Here is a 22,544-nt window from a genome sequence, read left to right as displayed (position 1 = left end):
TATAAAAACAACAGCTATACTTAGAACTGCCACTCCTACTTTGTCCCCTCTACTCCATTTGTCCCTGTCCCTTATTTTCTGCTTTATCCTCAGAAACATCCCGTAGTAACATACGCATGTTTCCGTATGTCCTCTGTCTTGTATGCCAAGGGTAGCATGCTGTGTGCTTTTGGGTCCAGCCCCTCTTATATCTTTCTTCATTGGATTGCACCGTAAACAGAATTCGGATCTGGAACAAGTAGGCTTCTGTCACACGTGAGTTGTCAGATCTCTGGTCACTTGTAAAAGTCTGATGGTTCTACCAATAGCTTTGTCAGATCAACTTTTGTAATAGTCACTGTTATTTTATCCCTTAGTAATAGGCTTCTAAAACGAGGCATTCTTACACAGAAGGGAACACTTTTGTGTGAGGTTCAGACTGAAGTCCCGGGAATCAGGTGAGACTTCCTGGCATGGCAGGTCTGTTGTGATGGGGCTGAGTTATTTCCACTGAGTGAGGGCAGTACAGGGTGGACGGGCACCTAGGCGCTCCTCCACGTCCTCTGAGCCCTGGATCTTATGTGTCCTTCCGTGTTTCTCAGTTCTGCAAGGGCCATATGGCTTAGAGCCCAGGCAGAGCTGTTGGCAGTTTCCCTCCCGTTGGTATTTGAGAGAGCTCCTCCAATCGCCTCTTTTAGGCCCAGATTCCACAGCTAAATAGTATACATTTGAACTCCACATTTGTACAGGGTTTTGTGAGTGCCACAGAATCATCTCATTGAATGTCTTATTTAATCCGTATGAAACAGGAGAGCAGGTCTTGTGTCTGCTTTGCACGTGAGGAGACTGAAGCTCAGAAAAGAAAAGTGGATGAGCTGGCTCTCCATCCGGGCCTTCAGACACAGCGCCCGGTGTGGTCTGGGAGGACTGAGCGGGCAGCCGGTTTATTCCAGCACCTCCTCCTCCACCTGCCTCATAGCCGGCAGGGGGAGGTCCATGCCCAGTACATCTTAGTTCTGTCCAGATCAGTGAATGTTAATGCCTGCTAAGTATTCGGCCCTTCAGAACTGTGAACGTTTTGTTATATGAACTTTTGTAACAGTGACTATTATTACTTAAAATAAAGGGGCCATAAGCCAGGACCCGGCAGTCTTTTTCATTCTCAGAAATTTTAGTCATAGTAAATTTACTCATGCATGCTGTTCCACGCCCCAACAACCAAAAATGGGCAACAGCGATGCAGCTTGTTAGAGAGGGGTTTCTGTATTCCTAATGCAAGAAAACTTCATAAAATATGATATTAAAGCAAACCTCCCTTACATTTCAGGGTAACTGTTTGTTTGTTTTTTAATTTATCAAGATTGTTGAAAGTATTAGAGTTGCCTCTTCTTTCCCCCCATAAACCCTCTCCACTCCACATCCACGTCTCCCAGGCCTTCACCTCACTATTGTCTATGTCCTTGGGCTATGGGTATATGCATATAAGTTCCCCAGTTATTCTCTCCCCATCCACCTCCCCACCCCCACCTTCCCTCTGAGATTTGCCAGCCTGTTCCATGCTTCTGGATCTATTTTGTTCATTGGATTCCACATATGAGTGAGATCATGTGATATTTCTCTTTCTCTGACTGGCTTATTTCACTTAGTATAATAATTTCCAGGTCCTTCCATGCTGCCTCAAAGGGTAAGAGGTCCAGGATAACTCTTTCACTATCTTGGTCATTTTGTTTTTCAAGAACTCAGGTCGGATATATAACTGAAATAAGAATACGGTGTTTGTATGTAATGGTGCACGCTTAGTGCTCTAAGTTCAGAACCAGAACATGCCCAGAGATCTGTACTTGGATGCTCTGGGTAACAACCGGTTTGAAGGCCCGCATGCTTGTTCCTTACAGTGTGCTTAAGGAAACATTACATAATATGTTTTCATGTTGACACATGACGCTCCAGGGCCTCCTCTTGTTCAGGGATGTGATTCTGGATTGGGCGCAGCTTTTCCGAAGTTCACATGAATTTGGTGAATCTACCCAGGACCGAGTTCCGCACGTCCTGTATCTCTCTGACCACACCTGGGCCCTCTCGGGTCCTTTCTCAGGGTATGGTTTGCACCTTCTTTTCTGAGACACAAGGTATTCTCCCCCGGGAGGAGAGGCCCCTGAGCGGGGAGTGCAGACACCATCTCAGGGTCCTCACCACCTTTGCTCCCCTGCTGGCCCTGGAGGGCGCTCCTCTGGGATCCGGGCCCAGGAGGCAGCACAGTCCTGACCTCCTCGCTTCCCTGAGGGTGACCATGGGGACGGACCAGCCCTCACAGAGCCAAACAGAGGTTCTGGAGCATCAGAAGAGTGGGTGATGAGCAGTGAGCATGTCCTTTCAAACTGTGGGCAGAGGGTGAAGCCGTGGCAAGGATGCCAGTTACTTATCTTAATTACCGGCGTCACTGGCTGTTCACATATCTGTTCAGCCCTCGACAGCCCAGAGTGGAGAGGGGGCCGAGGAGAGAGAATGGGGGTTGGCTTTCTGTAAGCAGGTCGTTTCCCTTTGTCATTGGGGTTGGGTTAATGAGGCCCCTGAAAGGGAGATGTGCTGGCTTTGGATTGGGGGGAAGGCAGAGGCAGGCAGATGTGACCTCGGTCGGAACCCAGGGGTCTGTGTGCGGACGCTGCGCTGCCTGGAACCTCATCTTTCTTAGCAGCTTTTTCATGATACTTATTAATCCGCAACTCACATAACTTGGCTCCTGGAACAATTCTCGGCTGGAAAGGCAGATGGTTCCTTGTATGTGAGAGTGGGCAATCGTCCGCCTGACTCTCAGGCTTGCTGAGCAATGCGGGGTTCTGTGCGCGCATAGATGTAGGAGTACAGACACGAAGGCGGAGTGAAGGCGGCCAGTTGGGAACATGGACACGTCCGCCAAGCCTTTCCAGGGCAGGTGCTCCTCTAGACGGGCAGCAGACCGCACTGCCTCTCACCTCCAGCAGGAAGACTTGGGGGCAGATCATGGCAAGCAGCGGGGTTAAGCAAACAGTGGTGCCTCACCAGTGCTCCGTTTCCTGGCTGGGATGGGGGACTGGGGCTGAGGTGGGTCTCCCCTGAGTCTGTCCACTGCTCTCTGGAACCTGTGGGTGGTGGGAGGGGAGCCAGGACCGCTCCGCCTCTCAGGGCTCTTGTATGGGAAGGGGCGCACACATTAGGAATGTTCTGGAACTATTGCAGAAACACTGACTTGGTGCTCTCTCTGACCGCACCTTGCCCCCCCCCCCCATTCTTTCTTTGAAGTGCGATGCCTGCTGTCTGAGGAGGCTGACAGGGCGGGGTGGGGGGTGGGGTGGCGGGGAGTGGGCACCTCTGAGCTCTGAGTCAGGCCCCTGGGGTGGGAGGTGTCAGGCCTGCCCTGATGGCACATGATGCTTTGGGCCCAGGCTCCTTGGGAATCTCTGGAATCCTGGAGGGAGTTTGTTTGCTAGGAGCGGGTGCATGTGTGTGGGGTGGTCTCTGCAGCTCTCACACTCACCGTCTTGCTTGGGAAGCCACTGCCCTGTCTGTCCACGTGTGTGGCCCTGTTGCTGTGCTCGTGTGGCTGCACTTGTGCCGTGTGTCCTGCCACGAGCCCTGGTGCCGCAGGGCAGACGGCTCAGGCTGCGGGTCCCCGCGGGGTCCTGACATGTGCTTCTTCTCTTGCCCCCCTCAGAGAATTCTCAAAAGAAAGGGAGAAGGCGAAGGCCCGGGGCGATTTCCAGAAACTGCGGGAGAAGCAGCAGCTGGAAGAGGACCTGAAGGGCTACTTGGATTGGATCACCCAGGCGGAAGACATTGATCCCGAGAATGAGGAGGAAGGAGGAGAGGAAAGCAAGCGAAATAGTATGTAGCGCCTTCCCACTCCTGACCAGTGCGTATGTGATGCAGAGCTGCCTGGCAGCAGGCCTTCCTGCCCCCTGACCCGGCCTGAGACCCAGGGCCCCTCAGCCATCGGTTCCCTCTGCCTGCACGTCCGAGAGCACAGTGCATGTACCTGCCTCTGAATTTCTCCCGAGAGGTGGCTTTTAGAGTTGTTTCTGGTCACGTGGCAGAGGGTCAGACAGACTCACCCATCGCCTCAGGGATTCAGTAAGCCCCTCGGAGCGGGACAGGTGTGGGAAGAGACCATAGGAGACAAAGCTGTGGTTCCTCCCCTTAGCGAGCAGTGTTTTTGGAACTTGGAGAGCAGGGGCCTCTCTACCCCTCTGTTGCCTGAAGCAGCTCCCACCTGTGCCAGCCAGGGGAAGCCAAATGCTTGGCCCACTCGGGGCTGGGAAGAAGCCAGTTCTGGGCAGCGTTAGGAGGCATGTGAGCCAGTGTGGCTGCTGTGGAGCCCTCCCCTCTGGGTTCCCACACGGACACCAGGCACCCTCAGTACTTCCTGCAGTAACAAGGCCCAGTGCTCAGTCGACCACCGGAATTCACTGTCAATGTCAGTCAAGACCATAGACATAGTCTTACCATAGACTCTTCTCACAGGCGTGCTCTTCCTCTCCTGGGGCCACCCGTGCCTCGGGTAAAGTGGGTGCTGACATTTAGCAGTGGATTTGACTAAGATGTTTGTGATTTGTTTCCGATCTAGAATAGTTGGTAGTAAAGACCGACAACCTATTGCAGAGTTGTATGTCCATCGAGAGGTCTGGGAGACCAAGCTAGGCACTGCCTCTCAGAAGACGGCCGAGGGAGCTCCAGTGAGCAGAGCCCCTCAGACATCATGCAGTCGTTCCTTCATTCAGCAGGGCCGGTGCTGATGCCGGGAGGACTCCTGAGATGGAGAGGCTGTGTGCTCCTTCTGCGGAAGGCCATGCCTGCACACACACAGTGCAGTAAGGAGACAGAGACACAGGTTGGAAGGGAGGCAGGCGGTGTGCTGGAGGCTGAGAGGATGAAGGGCTGGCTGTAGGAGAGAGCTGTGGAGGCACTGGACCTGGGCCCTGAAGGTTGGGTCTGAGATATGTCACAGCTCAGTGTCAGGAAACATCCTGAGCCATGGCAATGGCATGAGGAGGACATCAAGGTGGGCAAAGTAAGGCTTGAGGAAGCGATGGGCTATTGGTTTGGCCGGAACCCAGAGGGTGTGCAGGTCAGGGAGACATGAAGCAGGGAGAGTGAGGCCAATCTGTACTGCTTCTGTAGGTAGTGCAGTGTGGGGGCTGAGGGCCATGCTGGAGGGGATTCTTTTCTTGACTGAGATGGCATTCGGTGACTTCTAGCCTGGCACTCTGAGGCTGTGATGCCATGGGGAGTGAGGGTTTCCTGCTGTCATGGATGCAAATGATCGCTTGAGTCCTGTGTGCCAATGGGGGAGCCATGGAGTGCAGGCTGCTCTCCTCTCCTCCCCCTCCCTGCTTCCTCCAGGTCTCACCCACTGCTCCTCAAGGAAGCGCCTGGTGTTCACCACCTAAGGATTAGGAAATTGCAGGGGCATTTCTAGTGCTGACTGTGCTTGCCAAATTTGAGATCAGAGTTTATAAGCAGAAGTTTAAGTTCCAAGCTCGGTGGTGTCCTGTAGGTGATTGGGTATAAGCGTGTCTGCATGTCCTTGGCGCAGCACTCCCAGATGTGAGAGCCAGCCCGAGTCCCCAGGGCCTCCCCACCTGCAGTGTGGCGGGCAACTTGTGTGCAGCTTGGGGAATACCTGCCTTGCTCTTTCCTTCTTCGTTCCCAAACCCCAGCACTGCTGCTGCCCCCTTCTCCTAAGCCCAGCCCCTAGCATCTTGTGTGTAAAATGCTGAAGGCACCCTTCCTTCTTCTCAGCAGAGTGCCTTTCTTTGCTCTCTTAGGCGTGTCCTGTAGAGAGCTGAGCGAGGCGGTCTTGCAGGCTGATGGCCTTTCATCTCTATTGCTCCACCTCCAGAAAGAGACAGGGACCCATGTGGTATTGGCAGCCTCAGTTGTGGTGGGACCCTTTTTATGGCCTGTGATTGGCGAGTAGGGATGTTCGTGGATTTGAGGCATTGCTTCTGGTAGTCCTGCGGGTCCACGCTGTGTCTTAGCCCAGCATTTCCTGTGTCCTGCTGCTGTCTGATGACACGATCAGTGCCTCTTCCATTGGAGACCTTGCCGTGGAGGGAAGATGGGAAAGCGGAGCCTCAGAGTAAAGCAGTGGACAAGCTGGCGCTGTAGTCAAGGGCCAGCAGCCTGCTGTGGGAGCCAGAGGGCTCAGCAATTCAGCTAGCGGGAAAGCAGGGAAGGTTCCGTGGAAGAGGTGGGGATCCTGCTGAGCTCTGAGGGATGAGCCTCCTCGCTTTTCAGGCGGAGGAAAGGGCATGAGCCAGGTGAGGAAGCTTACAAAAGTTGAAAGCCCTTAAATGCATCACTTAGTAAGATAATCAAGGAAAGAAACGCCCTTCAAAAGTTGTAGATCAGGGGTCCTCAAACTTTTAAACAGGGGGCCAGTTCAGGCCGTTGGAGGGCCGGACTATAGTTTAAAAAAAACAACTACGAACAAATTCCTATGCACACTGCACACATCTTACTTGGAAGTAAAAAAGCAAAACGCGAACAAATACAATATTTGTATTTGCATGTGGCCCGCGGGCCGTAGTTTGAGGACCCCTGCTGTAGATCCTCAGAGTTCACTTTGTAGCGGGGGCTCCCAGGCCCCTAAAGCTGCACTGGGTCTCAGGATCGTCAGCCTGGTGGCTCCTGCTGCCCACAGTGATGCGTGACGCTGCCTGCGGAGCCAGCTGGGCAGGCGTCTGATCCAGAATAGCACATCCTTCGCGGGGCACCCTGTTATTCGTCAGCCTCGTTTGCCAGGTGCTGTGGTCTCCCGTGGAGAGAGGCTCGCAGTTTTTCCTGAGTCATCAGAGCTCAGAGCCCTGATGATTAGGGTTGGAAATGCAGACATAAATCTCGGGCTATGGGAACACGTTGGAGTGTAACTGACTTAAGAGAGCCCCACTCTCCTCCCAACGAGGCAGTGGGCCTCCCTGCATGTATTGCCAGCAGCTCAGACCTGGACAAACATCACTGTGGGTTTTTCTGCGACCTCCTGTGGCTACTAGCCATTTTCCTCTTGTCCCAGCCAGAAACCACAGGGGAGAGGGTTTCCACAGGCCCATGTAGTCCTCTTCACCAACAAACAGAGGTTGACTTGCCACCTGCACACCCAGACCTGGTCTCTGCCATCTGGTAGCAGGCAGAGAAGTGTGGGCATGGCTGGTGCCAGCGAGCCTTTGGGTGTATCAGATCGATGCCCACACACCTCACACGCCAGCCTGTTCCTGCCTTATGTCTGGGGAAGGGGAGAGGTTGCCGCATAGGGCTCCTGACCTTGCCCACACGCTTTAGGATGCTGACTTCACCAACTGCCCTTCTCAGGTGGGGACTGGATGGGATTCCCCAGACACTGAGGAATTAGGTGACAGTGTGAGAAGTCCTTCCTACGGCCCAGCTCAGTTGAGAGGAGCAAAGGGGAGGAGAGGAGGCCATTAACAACAGCAGGAGTCATGAGCCCACAGAGGGGGCGCTGGGCTGGAGGTCATTCTGACGCCCCTTCCCTGGAGCTGGCTGCGGCTAAGTTTTGTGACTTGGAATTTAGACTTGAGTGTTAGGCACATTACCCAACGTCTCTGAGCCCCATTTCCTTGTCTGCAAGAAGGGGGTCAAGATATTCGCCCATAGGGATGTCATGAGGGTTAAAGGTTCGATAGCTGGTAGGAGCCACCACAGCTGTAGGTCCATGCTGCTGCTCTTGTCATCAGACTGCAGTAGAACTTGATCGAAACAGAGTTATTTTTGCAGATGCTACTGGACCTCTGCTCAGCCTCAGGGTGAGGACCCGTTTTAGGATGAAGTCCCTACACTGTGCTATTTAGAAACTATAAGGTTCCCAAGTCGTGATGGAGAACAAACTTGACCTGGTCACTTTTGAAATACCGTGGCACAGCTTTCTGGCTCCCGAAGCCCATCTAGTGGGTCGATGCTTCTGTCAGAGGACAGATGTCAAGTGTTTGGACCTGTGCGCATATTATCTTTTCTTTCTGATCTTCTAAATGTAATTTTCTGCATCGTGGTACCCAACTCTGGCTGTACGTGACAACCCCCTGGGAGCTCGAATGCTTCCCGATGCCGCCCCCACCCCCTCGCTGATTAGGTGGTCAGTGATGGGACTCGATGTGACGTGGCTTTATGTACAGTCTCCTGGAGGTTGCATGTAAAGCCAGGCTGGGAACTCCTGAGTGCTCCCCACCCCCAGCCCCACCCCCACTGAGGAGCACACTGGCCTTGGCTGAACCTTGAAGGAAGATAACAGAGAGGCAGGCAGTCCCTCCCAGGCCGTGTGGTGGCTGCGTGGCTGTGGCCCTGGCTTCCTGCGTTCACGGGCCACTTACCTAAAATGTCAGCCCCACGCATTTGCTGTTAGAAAGCTGGTATCACACAATTAATTGAATGGGCAAAAATTTCCTTGGAAGTTAGTTCCTGAGCATTTGGGAAATTTTCAAGGATAATTTAACTTTTTGCTGAGCTTCAAATTCCGTAAGAAACCCTGCCAAATCTCCAAGCGATTTTTTAGACGTATGCAGCTGCTTCCGAGTGAACAATGGGGTTTTTCTAGGGCCATTAAAATCTGAAAGCCTAAGATTCTATTTTAAACTCTTCTCATTGTCAGTGATTAGTCTTAAAAAATGGCATTAAAAATAATGAAATGGTTTTAAAGGAGCTCATTCTGAAGTTGGGGCCAGAAATCCGGGCCAGTTCACGGTGGGAACTATGAGTGATCGACAATCCCCGTGAGAGGCGATACTGATGCTCAAAGACAGGGCGGGGATGCCTGAAGCTCCACCTCTGAGCACAAGGAGAGCCTGAGACTTCCTCAGGGGCCCAGGCAGAGGCTGTGAGTGCCGCCCCTGCCCGCCTCCCCTGGGACCCTGCCCCTCAGGCCGCAGGGCACAGGTGGCCATGGCCGTCGCCTCCCTTCCGCACCTGCCACGCCGGTGACTTTTGGTGTCTGATTTGAGGCTGGGCAGACAAGAGTGATGGGGTAGCTGTTTGCAAGCACACAGCATGGGCATTTTCTGGTCCTATTTCAAAGGGTTATGTCTTCAAAATTTGATTTCTGAAACGGCTTTCATCTCAAGAAAACTACCTCAGGGCACAAGTTCCAAGCGAAAAACCTTCACTTAAAAGCTGTAACGCAAACAGCAGCAGTTAGAGCTGCATGTGGCAGACATGGTCCAGGCGGCCGTCCTCCAGAGCGGCTGGCCAGGGAGGGCCGGGCACTGGGGTCGCGGGAGACACCGGCTCCCCTGGGTGGTCCTGGGAGCAGTGTGTAGCCTCCTAAGAGCTGGAGGGAGACGAAGTGGAGGGTGGTCACCCCGCTGGAGACGGGGAGGAGGAGGCACTCCTGCCAGGTTCACCGAGTCCCAGTCAGGGTTGTTTTTTCTGCTTTTAATGTATTTGAATTCCAAAAGAAATATTTACCCACTGTAAGGAATCCATATAATATTGAAGTATATAAGGCAAAAAATAACATTCTCTTGCCCCTCTTCTGAGAAGGAACCAGACTTGGCAGTGGGGGCCTGCTCTTTCCTATCTCATTTGTTCCCAGAAGGAATAAGGACACAGGATTTTGCACAGACAGCTGGCCCCCTGTCCCACCAGGAGGTCACCCAGCACAGCTGGCCCCCTGGTCACACCAGGAAATCACCCAGCACAGCTGGCCCCCTGTCCCACCAGGAGATCGCCCAGCACAGCTGGCTCTGAGCCGTGAGCCATAGCTTTCCATGTTTTTAAGACAACGCTGTGGCTACTTTCCATAATTTGCCACAATACAAGCTGTCCCGATGGACTGTATGTAGCACATGGACCTCTGCTTTGAGGGAGTTGTCAGGGTTGCAGTTTTAGCCTTGTTGGTGTGACAGTCTGGCCGTCTTCTGTGCCGTGAGACTGTGCGCCATGGGGGCAGGAACGGGGTCTGTTTCTGCTCTTCATTGTGCTGGCACCTGGGGCAGTATTTGTCACATGTTATTTGTTGAATGAAAGAACAGCAGCTCTGTGAGACTAGGACTTGACAGGTTAGAAACTGAAGCACAAAGAGGTTTGGGAGCTTCCAGGGTCCCGTGACTGTCAAGTGGCAAAGCTGGGATTTGAACCCAAGGTTCTGCCGCAGTCTGCACGTAGCCATCGCTGATCCCCACAAAGGCGTGCACCTGTGTCTGGGCCCACACGTTCACATGCTTGTGGGAGAGCTCATCGGAAAGGATTTTTCTGGGTCAAAGAGCATGCCCTTTAGAAATACGGGTGCTATGCCAAGTGACAGCAGTTTACATTCCCACGGATGGGTCCGTGCAGGCCCTCGCCCCCTCGGCGTTCCTTCTGCAGCCCCACCTGCCTCTGCAGGTCCCTTCCTGGAGCATGTGGCCTCGGCAATAAGGACTAGCCCGCGTGGAGCGACCACCATATCACAGACCCTGTCATTTCTCTCGTGACCTGGTAGTGGAGTTGTAGTCATAACGGTTGACCGCGCCTTGCCAAAGCCTAGCATGCCACTTGTATTACCACATTTGCTGGTTTCCTCTGAAAGCAACCCCGTGAAGTGCAGGTCCGACCACTATTAACATCTGATGAGGGATGAAACCGAGGCTTAACCAAATCAGGTAACCCACCCATGGTCATCCAGCCAGAAAGTGGCAGGCTGGATTTAGACCTGATTTGTCCAAGTCCAGAGCATACTCTTCTAGCACCCAGGCGTCCTGCCCCAGATAGCAATACTGGCTGGACTCGAACAGCCAGCCGGTCAGCACCCCGGACTCCTGACTCACTCCAATGCCCACTCCCTAACGCCCTTCTTACCCTTCGTAGAGGGGAGGTCAGACCCTGGAAACCTCTGCCTAGACAGGGTAGGTTGGTTGTTTATTGCAGTTGGTTGGTTATTTAGGACAGGTTCTTAAAGACAGGCACTTCGTATACTCGCTATAAAATGCGCGCTTGTGCTCCCTGGCCAGGCCCTGAACGGTAGGTTTCCTCGTGGGACAGTTTGGGGTTTTGCGTGTCAGAGCCTGTGGAAGTCTGCACCTCCCGGGTCCTGGGGCCCTGTTTGCGGTGCTCTTGCTGCCCTCTACTGAACCGTAATGAAATTGCTTGTGTTCAACCTGAAGGGGTCACCCTGGCCGACTTGCTAAAAGAGGACAAGAAGAAAAGGAAGTTCTGCTTCCGCCAGCGCAGGGCTAAAGATCACGGTAAATGGCTGGGACGGAACTCCGTCTCCAGCAGGCTCTTCCCCGAGACCCTGACGCCTCTGCCCGCAGAGGGGTTGTGTGCGTGCATGTCCGTGTGCTGCGTCTGCAGGTGCCTGTGTGTTTTACTTGCTTGATTTCTTGGAAACTTGCTCGTGTTGTTTTCTTCTTGTCTTTCCCCAAAGCGTTTGTCTTTGCCAAGACAGCATTGCAATCTCCTTTCCACATGAACTGGACTTTTTAAAGAGGCAGTTGATCCAACTCAGAAAATGTATTTAACCCAGCATGAATAGTGTTAGTCTGGGAGACAGACTTTTTTGAACACTTCTCCCACAATGATGCTTTTTCATCCAAAATGTTCCCGTGTAGATGAGAGTCCAGTGGTGTAACTGGATGGGTGTTTTCCCCAGGGTACGTTTTTCAGGTGGCCTCTTGGTCTTGCACTCCCTGGCAGGTTTGCCCAGGACCCTGTTCAAGCGAGTGGGCCTGTTTCACCCAGAAGTTAAAAACATACTCCCAGGCCCTTGCCGTTGTGGCTCAGTGGTTGTCAACCTATGAACCCGGAGGTCACAGTTTAATTCCCGGTTGGGGTGCATGCCCAGGCTGTAGGCTCGATCCCCGTGCGGGGTCTGCAAGAGGCAGGCAATCACTGATTCTCTCTCAACATAGATGTTTCTATCTCTCACTCCCTCTCCCTTCCTCTCTGAAATCAATAAAAAAATATTATATATATATATTTCTAGGAGGCAAAGCTTTTTGGGTCCTTGCCTTTTCGAGGAGGAATGAGGAAAGGGCTCAGGTGGGAAGTAGTGAAGTTTCCAGCTAGGGTCTAAAATAATGCTAAACATCGCCCCTCAATGGGAGCCCTGGGGTTAGCAGCAGGGCCATCCCCGTGCAGGGCAGTTTTGGGAACTGGCACCCTGTCTGCCTGCCTGCCGAGGCACCGCTGTGGTCCCACAGCAGCCTCTGCACACCACGCAGTCCCCGACCTGCTGCCACCCCATCGGCCCTGGTCAGGCCGCTCTGCAGGAAGGCAGACTCTGTGTGAGAGGAGTTAGACTGCGGGCACACAAAGCCAGCTGCTGAGAGAGCAGAGGGGCGGGCGGCCCTGTTTTCTCGGGAGTGACCGTGGGAACGCTGAGCCCAGAGGTTACGGGAATTGGGCTGGAACCAGCCACGGTGGTCTGGCTGGAGGTTGTATGAGGACCCTGCTCTCGGCAGAAGGCCTGCGAAGGGAAAGGGGCAGAGGCTGTCGGATAAAAGCCCCTCGCTATTCCGAGAGCCCTTGCGGCCCCAGGGGGAAGAGGACAGGGAGTAGGACCTTGCCTGACAGTGAGTGGGCAGGGAGTTGGGGGACGAGGGGGAGACGGGCCGACTTGCTCAGCTCATGCGTTTTCCAGGAAGAGGCTGGGCTGGCTGCAGCTGCCGGGGCCTCCGCAGGGAAAAGGGGCTCCAGCTACGCAGGAAGCACTGACATGGACGCCAGGAAGCACGCGGGCAGAGACGGCCGTGGCTGCAGCTCTGCGGAGGTGGCCTCGAGAAGAGGAGTGGGTTCTGTCCCCAGAAGGGACCCCACTTTGGGCTTCTGGGCCCCTCCCCTCCTCAGCCAGGGCTTGAGGCTTCTCTGTTAGCTTTCTGAGAGGTCTGCAGGGAGAGGACGCAGCATCACATTTTCAGGAAACTGTGTTTTGAGCAGGGGAGGTCTCCTCTTGACTGAGGCAGTCAGGTCCCCGAGGGAGGCGCTGACTGACGTTGGGCAGAGGCTGTTGTGTGGATGCTGTGCTCCCATGTCACTGGTCACATAGAAATAGTCATTGTCAGGGTGTAATTCTTGCCTCAGACACAGAAACCTTGGTCTGGCCTTGACCCACATTCTCCAAGAAGAGTCTGGCTTCTTTACAGCAACAAGAATCTGTTACCCGGTGATGGCTAAGCATGTCACCACCAGCAAGCACAGGCACCTTCCTCAGGGCTTGTCATGGCACTGCTCATGCTTGTCATGGAAAGAAGATAAAAACACAAGGTCTTGGCTTTGGATCCCCCCTCTTCGCGGAAGGCAGCCATGCCTGTCACTGCTCGGTTGTCCGACCTCACCCCTTACCCTTCCTTTGAAAGGAGTGAGAAGCTTTTAGGCTGCTGGACATGGAGGGAGATGCTGACAAATCCTCAAGCCTGCGGGAAAGCCTGCTCTACGGAGGCAACAGGAGTGAGGCTCCTGGAGGCCAGGACACCTGTGGATTCAGTTTGGCTGGCTCGGGGCTCGCGGGGGGGGGGGGGGGGGGGGGGGGGCGCGGGGGGGGGGAATGCTCCTCCCTGTGCTTCTCCAGGCCCCAGGAGGTGACTTCTGGCGACCCTCCTGGGGGGTGGGGAGGGGCTTCCCCGTCCTGCTCATTCCCTGCTCCCCTTGCTGAGCTTGGGGAACGCCAGGGAAAACCCCTTGGTGCTGGGAGCCAAACCAGACAGCCTGTGGGTGTTTCCTCTTTACACAGTTGCGGCAGGTCAGAGGTCAGTGGGTCTCCGAGATGACATTATCCAACAGCTCATTTTCCGCATTAGATGACCCAGGCCAGGAGGGAAAGGGTCTTGTCCCCACATCGCCAGGGACAAAGACTGAATTAGCCTCCATCACTGAAGGAAGTTGGTCTGAGATTTTGCTGTGCCTGTTAATGGTGAACATAATTTGGGGCTGCCTACTTGGACCCATGCACAGACTCATCCACTGTGTGTTATGTGTGTGTGTGCACACACATGTATGTTTGTCTGTAATTTCCCTCTGAATTCATAAGCCAGGCCGATTTCGTTGCGAGGTATGTTGTCCTTCAGAGTGAGAATAGAGAGAGGAATGAACAATTTTACTGGTGAAAATGCTTGTTGTTGTGCTGGCCAGAGAAAGTGCATTTCCCTGGTTTATTTTGTGTGGCGTTGCCTAGGATGGCATCAGGGCCAAGTGATACGATCTTAGAAATAATGTGACCCAGGCTGGCACCTCTCGTCTACAGTCCGGGGTGCGCTGGGCTGCTGCCCCGCCTCCTCTCCTCACCAACAGCAGCATTTGGGGCCCCTCCACAGTGCACTCATACTCAGAGCCTGGGCCTCCATCCCAGAGACCCCAGGGCCTGGAATAGACCACAGAGCAGAGGCTGCGAGCTTCCCCAGCTTTTCAGCAGGTAAATTGCAGTGCAAGCCAGCATCCCTTAAAGGCACCAGGCTTGTCCTAATGCCCGGTTTCACCCAGATTCACGGAAAATAGTTTTTAAGTTTATATTTAAAAACATAAAAACTTCCTCGACAGAGCTCTGAAAATTCCCTGGAGTGTGTGAGGTAGAAGGACTGACAGCGTCGCCGCATGCAGAGGGTCCCTGCTTGCTTCTGCAGGAGGGTCTGGTGCAGGCAGGTGACGCGGTGGGCTCCGGGAGTCTCTCTGCTTGGCCTGGCCACTTGTCAGCCATCGACACCGGGTCCCGCTGAGGCAGACACAGTGCAGTGGGTTAGGGAGACAGGCATGTGTTCAGTCATTTGCCTGTGGCTTTACTTACTTGGGTTTCTACCATTCTTTCTGTTTGGACTTTTATAAAGTCTAAACGATCACCTTATCAGCTTGAATTTTGTGCTGTCTTCCTCCTGGGCTGATCTGCGGTAAGTGGTTGGGCTCTATGTTGTGTTTCTCGGGGTTAATCGAGGTCATTAGGACAGCGAACCAGTGCTGCTGGATAAGGGGCTTGCTTGGCCTTTGGGACTTTTCAGTTTGTGGTATTTTAAGTATAACCCCCCGTACATACCAGCATATACCAGCATCAGAGTGTACACCAGCCTGTTCAAGTGTGTTTCCGAGCTGCAGGGCGGGTGGCACGTGGGAAGGGTGCTGAGGGGAAGCAGGAGAGCTTTCTCATCCTGAGCTATGTGCCTAAGCAGACAGAAGGGCTGCCAGGGCCCCAGCCCGAGCCTGGATCCTCTGCTCAGAATCAGAAACTGGACCAAGGTCCATGTCCAGGACCAAATGAGGTCACCCCATTCTAGCATAGTCACCGTCCTCTCCCTCTCTCCCTCCACCCGCCTCAGCCCTGGCGACATCCTTCTGGAATAGACTCATTTATTATGGCTCTGTAGGTGTCAGATACTTGTAACGGACAAGTTGCTGTCCCCACAACAGGCTAAGTTAGAGAGAAATTGCTGAGTGCAGGGCAGTAGAAGTGCCAACCAAGAGTAGCCGCAAGTGTGGGAGACTTCACACCAGAGGCCTCCGTGCAGTGATGGAGGTGGTCGGGGGAGCGACACTGGACTTGGGCCACATGGGAAGTGTTGCTTTGCATCCAGAGAGCCCCGCGAGAGCTTTGCCAAGATGACAGAGCTGCCGTTCATGATTGCCTGGCACTGAGGACCCATCCGGGGTAACCCACGATGAGGGGACCCACTCCAGCCCTGAGATGTAGGTACCCGCATTTTGCAGATGGGAACGTGGAGTCTTGGAGAACTCAGGTCACAAACATGAAGTTAAGGTTAGATCTGGCTGACCCGAGAGCCTGCTCTTAGCCACCATCCCCTTCACATGAAGGATGGAGGCAGGGGGACTTCTCTCCAGGGAAGCCCTGGAGCTGGGCCACCCAGTTCGTGTCTCTGTGCTGCTGCTGGGGGAGTTTGGCTCTTTTTCTTCTCTTTGCCCCACTTAGTCTAGAGAGGAACAAGTGCCTTTCATCCACTCCTGGCTGGCACCCGGCCAGAAGTGCAAAGGGACGCCCCCTCCCCACAGGCAGTATGCACTGTAATCTGCTTCAGTCGTACTGTTTGAAAATGAAGCTTTAGAAATGAAATGCAGCAACTGTATTTGCTCACATCATGGGACACGGCCCCAGAGAATAACAAGCCACAAGACTCAGCCTGTTCAGGAGATGTTTGCTCTTTTTGAAATAGTAACTAAAGTTATGATATGCGTAATACCAGAACCTTGAAGTAGTCTACTGTGAGAGCCGGAAGTGAGCTTTGAGCTGGGAGTCAGGACCCACCTGGGCCTGAGGACCCCACAGTCCCCACCCCGAGTCCTAGTGCTCACACCTTCTGGCCTCAGACCACCAGGAAGAGCTGCCGCAGAGATGGCTCGTGGTCATGTTTATGAGGCGCTCCCACTGTGATGTTCTTTGTCTTGTTCTTGAAAAGAAGACTGGCCCCGTGGGAAGAACCCATAACAATGAACTTCGTTGAATTTTATGAATTTTTAGTCTCTCGCCGAAGCCAAGGCACAGGACAGTCGTGGGACAAATTGCAGGAGCATCTTAGATTCTCTCTCCCTCTCTCTCTGGAACTTTCTGTTAAAGGTTTTTTTCATGATTGGATTGTTGTGGGGTGTTTTTTTTGGGGGGGGGGGGGCGGAGGTGGTTGGTTTGTTTTGTCTTTATTTTTGCATGGAGTTGTGAGAATGTAAATCAAAGTATGTAGTTGCTTTCTTTCGACTTACCTAAGAAAGAAAAAGGTTATTCCACGAGAATACCGGATGTGTGCTGTGGGTCTAGAATTCTGCCCATGTTGCCTTTCCTTTGAAACCTTGGCCTACAACTACATGTTGCTGGACGTGGCTATCAAGACTCCCACCAGCGGACTCCGTTTCCTGGTGCTCACAAAAGGAGCCGGATCTTCTCTGTCGCTCTCAGAACAGATGTTCCTCAGACCTCTGGGCCCTTTGTGTCAGGTCCCCTTCATCCATCCCTGTCATTCACACCATGTCTATTGCCCGAGCAGGGTCAGCAGCTGCGTACTACACGTTTCAGATTCCTTGTCCAGCCGCTCGAGGGCGGGGGGGGGGGGGGGAGGAGGAGTCTATATTTCTGTATTTCACAGTTAATTAAATTATTCTGGGGCTTGCCTCTCCCACTAGCCCTCCAGGGCAGCCAGTGCCGTGCCCCTCTGGGTGCCCGCACCTCCTTCACCTGGCCTCCAGCACATGCTCGTGATGTTTATGGGGCTGAATCAAGTGGATGCAAACAAACAACCAAGTGCCAGATGGTGGCTCGGGTGGGTCCCTGGGCCTCCCGACGCCAGTGGGTGCATTTCCACATTTCCTCCGCTTCTGCTCAGGACCCTGATGTGGCGGAGTGAGGCATGCCCAGGGACACTGGCGGCGCTGGGACCACAGTCGGCTCTGCCCTGGTCACGGGTGGGAGGAGTCCTCCCTGGGCTCTCGTCCGGCTTTGGTGGTGAGAGCCTCTACATAATGGCTTCACAAGATCAGCACGTCTTAGAGATCAGAGAAGTTAACTACAACTGAGTAGGGTTTTAAACTGTTCAAAAGATTTTGTGCCTGGTACCTCCTGTACTCCTCCACCCACAGCTCCTCCCCTCGGATATATTTAAAATAGGAATGTGTTCATGACGTATTGGTCTATCCACAGGTTTTCTAGAGTCCACCTGCTGGGGCAGATAAGGTGTCCTGAGATGTCTTGGTGGCCTTGGTGCAAACCTGGAAACCAGGAGAATCTGGTACCAAGCGCAGGGCAGGGTCCTCTTTGGTCCGTAGGCTGCTTTTCTCGGGAAACGTCTGGATGGGCAGAATTTCTTCCTGATGGGGCCCTGGGCTTGCTGGGCAGGGCATGGCAGCAGAGGCTCTCCTGTGTGGAGGTGCTGGCTTCTCAGCCCTTGTGCTGGTCCAGCGCCCGAGGGCCCTTCATCGCCCTCCTCCCAGGTTCCCAGAGGGCCTGCTGGTGGTGGATCTCACACCGGCCCCTCCGGGGCGTGCAGCGCCTCCTGGGCGCTCTCTGAAGCGTTTTCTTCCCCTTCCACAGCCAGCATGCCAACCAGCGAGACGGAATCTGTGAACACGGAGAACGTAAGTGGCGAAGGCGAGAACCAAGGATGCTGGGGAACTCTCTGGTGAGTGTGGAGGCAGCTTACCCTCCTGGCTTCCGCCATCATCATCATCTCAGGGAAGCAAATATGTGGAAGACACCCCAAATTTCCATGAAGCCTGGGGGCCATAGCCTCAGGGGCAGGAGGGGCGGGTGGGCTCACCCTGGGCCCCTGGGTCATCCTCCTACCCTGGGCCCCTCCCTGCCTCCTCCTGCAGAGCAGCCATCCTGCTGAGCACCTGCGGCAGGGTGTGCCAGGTAACCCACTGTTCCACTGTGTCCACTAGGTGCTGGTGGAAAAGAAGCGACGCGGCCCAGGCCGGGCCCTCTGGGTGCCTGCGGTGGGGGTAAAGCCCGATTCTCCTCCTGGGCTGGTGCTGGCATCAGTGCTTTGGAGAAGAGCTTGTATGGCAGAGTGGCTGATGAGAATATTTTGTTTCCCTTCGCTCCTGGGTTCTCTCAATCTTATGCACAGCAGCTGGATGGCCAGACCCTGTCCTATGCTTACAGCACTTTTCCTTGGGAGCCCTGCACCACCCCCTCTTAACAGTGGAGGGCGCCATCCCATTAACCCCCCATTGGCTTTTTACTAGAGGATTTGGACTGCAGCAGTGGGGGGACCAGCAGGGTGGAATGTGCAGAGTGCAGCCTGCTTTGGGGGGGCAGAGGGGGACCCATGCAGCTTTGTTTTGTTTGCTTCCATCTGGTATCTTTTAGGTCTTATCTCTGCAAAATGCAGGTGCTGCTTTTAAGAGAATTCGATCTCCTGGGCAGTGCTGCGTAAAAATGATGTGTTATGGGCAGGATACTCAGCAGTTTACACAGTGAATTTGCCTCCTTTCTCTTGCTCTGCCCTCCCGACCACAATGGAAAGTGACGGGAAGTGGGTTTGTCCTCCCCATTTGACAGATGAGAGCATGGAGGCTCACAGGGGTCGTCAGACTTTTTAAACAGGGGGCCAGTTCCCTGTCCCTCAGACAGCTGGAGGGCCGGACTAGAGTTTAAAAAGAAACTATGAACAAATTCCTGTGCACACTGCACATACCTTATTTTGAAGTAAAACAACAAAACGGGAACAAGTACAATATTTCTATTTGCATGTGGCCCGCGGGCCGTGGTTTGAGGACCCCTGTTCAAAAAGGTGTGCCGCTTGCCCAGACTCACGCAGTTAGTGCATAGCAGGGCCAGGACTCCTAGTCCAGTGCTCCATTTGCTAGAGCAGCAGCACATGCTGCTGTTGAGATGGCAGGCAGGAGAGACCCCCGGACTTCAGTTTGGGGAACACAGGTGGGGGAGAGAAGGACCCCTAGAGTCACTGCCTGTGCCATGACTGCTCAGAGCATCTGGCTAAGAGCCTTCTCTTGCCAGGGCTTGGGCAGGTGCTCAGCCTGGCCTGCCTGGACCTGCAGCACCTCGCTACTGCTCCGCAAATACTCCAGCTAGCCCGCTGCGGGCCCCGGGGGTGCTGAGCCAGGCTGCTGTGCATGGCTCTTCCGATAGCTCAGCTGATATGGTGGGGGAGCATATGCTTAAGCCTTCCTAATAGGAATGATGTTCTTTTTGTCTTTCTTTCAGCCAAGCCATCTCAAAATCCAAGCTCAGGTCAGTATCTTATTTCCATTTTTCTTAAGCATGTGTGTTGGTTGTTCTCTTTAACTTGTGAATTTTGCATGGAGTTGCTCCAAACTTGCATTTGCTCTTTGGGCTGCAGTATTCATATTGAGGATCAATCTTCCCAGGAAACATTAAGCACCCGTCTTGGAGGGCAGTGTAGTTACTGTCGTAGGTGCTAAGGTTCTTTCCCCAACACAAACCAACAAGATGCAACAATTTCTTGCCACTAATCAACCTTTCATATGCCCCCTAGAGTCATTTCTCCAGGAGAAATACTTCTTGTCACTTTTCTGCTTAAAAGTTTTTCAACCCTGGCCAGTTTTTTTTCAGTGGTCAGAGCATCAGTCCACAAACTGAAGGGTTGTGGGTTCAATTCTGGTTAGGGGCATGTACCTTGGTTGCAAGTTCAATCCCCAGCCCCCGTCACGGCATGTGTGGGAGGCCACCAGTCGATGTGTCTCTCTCACCTTGATGTTTCTCTCCCTCTGTCTCTACCCCATTCCTTTACTTTCTCTAAAAATCATTGTAAAAAATATCCTTGGGTGAGAATTAAGTCCCCCCACCCCCCAAAAAAAGTTTTTCATAGAAGGAGGTTCAAAAGGTTTTCTTAGGTGCTAGTCATGCGCTGTTTCTTGGGCTATGACATGGTCAGTTGGTGAAAACTCATTGAAGTGTACATCTGTGATTTGTATATTCTTCCATATAAATGTTCTTTTTCAATTTAAAACATTTTACCACTATGTGTAAATTTAAAGAACATAGAGCTAAATGTAAAACCTAAAAGTGTAAGCATTCTAGGAGAAAAATCTTTGTGACCCTGGGTTAGGCAAAGATTTTCTTGGACCCAATACACAAAGCACTGGCCATAACAGAAAAAAATGATAAATTCAAAATTAAAACTCCTGCTCTTCAATAGAAAATAAAAAGATAAGCTCCAGACTGGAGGAAACCTATTTGAAAAACATATTTGATAAAAGACTAATACTCAGTTTATATAAAGAATAGTGTCAATAATAAGGAAGCAACTCAATTGAAAAATGGTCAATAGATTTTAAGAGGCATGTCACCAAAGAAGAGAGATGGATAGCGAATAAGCACATGAAATGACCATTGGTCATTAGGAAAAGGTAAACTAAAATCACAATGAGATACCACTATGTATCTATTAAAAATATGACAATATTAAGGTCTGACAAGGAGGCAATCAATGAGAATTCTCATGCACTCCTTGTCAATGACAGACATTTTTAAAACAAGTTGGTAGTTTCTTATAAAGTTAAACACATATTTACCTTATAATCCAGTAATCCCACTTTGAAGGTATTTATATAAGAGAAATGAAGCTATATGTCTACATAAAACTTTTTATGTGTTTATGGCAGTGTTATTAATAATTGCCAAAAACTGTAAATAACTCAAATGTTCATCAAATGCTGACTGGGTAGACATATTATAGTTTATCCATATAATGGGAAAATGCTCAGCAATAAGAGGAAAAAACTGATAGAAGCACCAAGAGAAATGAATCTGATAAGTATTTTTTTAATATATTTTTTATTGATTTCAGAGAGGAAGGGAGAGGGAGAGAGAGAGAGAGAGAGAGAGAGAGAAACATCAGTGATGAGAGAGAATCATTGATCAGCTGTCTCCTGCACAGCCCCCACTCAGAATCAAGTCCGCAACCTAGGCATGTGCCCTTGACCAGAATTGAACCTGGGACCCTTCAGTTCACAGGCTGACCCTCTATCCACTGAGCCAAACTGGTCAGGCCTGAAAAGTATTTTTGCTAAGTGAAAGAAACCAGTCCCTAAAAAGCTATATGTGGCAAAAGTAGGTTTACAGTTGTTTGTATGGCAAATAATACAATCTATGTATATAAAAGGCTAAGTGACAATCTGACCAGTAGCTATGATGTGCAATGACCACCAGGGGGCAGACGCTCAACGCAGGAGCTGCTGAGTTGCGGTGACTTGGCAGCGGTGGTTTTCAGGCGATGCACCCCAGAACCAGAGAAGAGGGAGCACAACTCTGGGGTGTGTCACTTGAGAACCACCCTCTCGCAATCTGGGATCCCTCAGGGGATGTCAGAAAGCCAGTTTCGGCCCGATCCCTGCAGGCCAGGCCGAGGGACCCCATCTGCCAGAGGGACCCCGCTCACTCTGCAGACGCCCTTTGAGCCCCAGTGCCACCCCAGGTGCAGCCAGCCAGGGAGGGACTGCAGGAGATTGGCTCCAGGGTGTGTCCGGCCCATCTCACCCAGTCCTGCCCCACCAGCCACCTTCTAATTAATTTCCTTTCAATGTGCATGAGTCTGTGCACTGGGGCACTAGTAATCCTATCTAATAAAAGAGTAATATGCAAATTAACAGTCACTCCGCCACTCCGTCACAAAGATGGCTGTGCTCATAGCCACAAGATGGTGATGCCCAGTCCCCTCAGCCCTGCCCCTTCAGTGTCCAGGCCTGTTGGCCAGGCAGGTGGTGGGGGAGGCAAGGGGGGGCGAGGCACTATCCGCCCACTCTGGCAGCTGATCCAGCCTCTCCGCTCCACTGCCAACGGAGCGTCCCGAGGCAGCAGACATGGGAGCAGAGCTGAGGCAGCGGACACGGGAGGGAGCGAGGCAGTGGAGAAGGGCGGCTTCGCTCCCTTCTCTGCTTCGCTCCACCACAGAAAGCCCTATTCTTGCAGGAATAGGTCCAAGGAAGCCCTATTCTTGCAGGAATCTTCCTGCAATGGGCCTCTAATAATGAATAATACAAGAAAAAACTGTGTTTTGAGTACTCACAATTGTAAACCTACTTTTGCCCCACCCTGTGTTGCATAATTCTATTTATAGGACACTCTGGATAAAGCAAAACAATAGGAACAAAAAACAGCTCAGTAGTTGTCAGGGGCTGTGGTGCGGAGAGGGGATTGA

At 52.6% G+C, this 22,544-nt stretch overlaps 1 protein-coding gene across 4 annotated transcripts in view; it reads left to right on the top strand.

Annotated features, from left to right (window-relative positions):
- The window catches only part of CACNA1D (calcium voltage-gated channel subunit alpha1 D), a 296,908-nt gene that overhangs the window by 190,000 nt on the left and 84,364 nt on the right, over positions 1 to 22,544 (top strand). For 2 of the 4 annotated variants that reach the window (XM_081105978.1, XM_081105977.1), the window contains exons 9-12: positions 3,671 to 3,840; positions 17,951 to 18,038; positions 18,301 to 18,360; positions 19,589 to 19,615. In XM_081105978.1, coding sequence (XP_080962104.1) covers positions 3,671 to 3,840; positions 17,951 to 18,038; positions 18,301 to 18,360; positions 19,589 to 19,615 — 345 coding nt within the window. The remainder of the gene's footprint in view (positions 1 to 3,670; positions 3,841 to 17,950; positions 18,039 to 18,300; positions 18,361 to 19,588; positions 19,616 to 22,544) is intronic. The other 2 variants (XM_081105979.1, XM_081105980.1) reach the window with 1 other exon arrangement.

Source organism: Myotis nattereri, assembly GCF_964212035.1.
Source record: "Myotis nattereri genome assembly, chromosome: 14".
NCBI classification, from domain to species: domain Eukaryota; kingdom Metazoa; phylum Chordata; class Mammalia; order Chiroptera; family Vespertilionidae; genus Myotis; species Myotis nattereri.
This window is presented reverse-complemented; position numbering and strand designations above follow the sequence as displayed.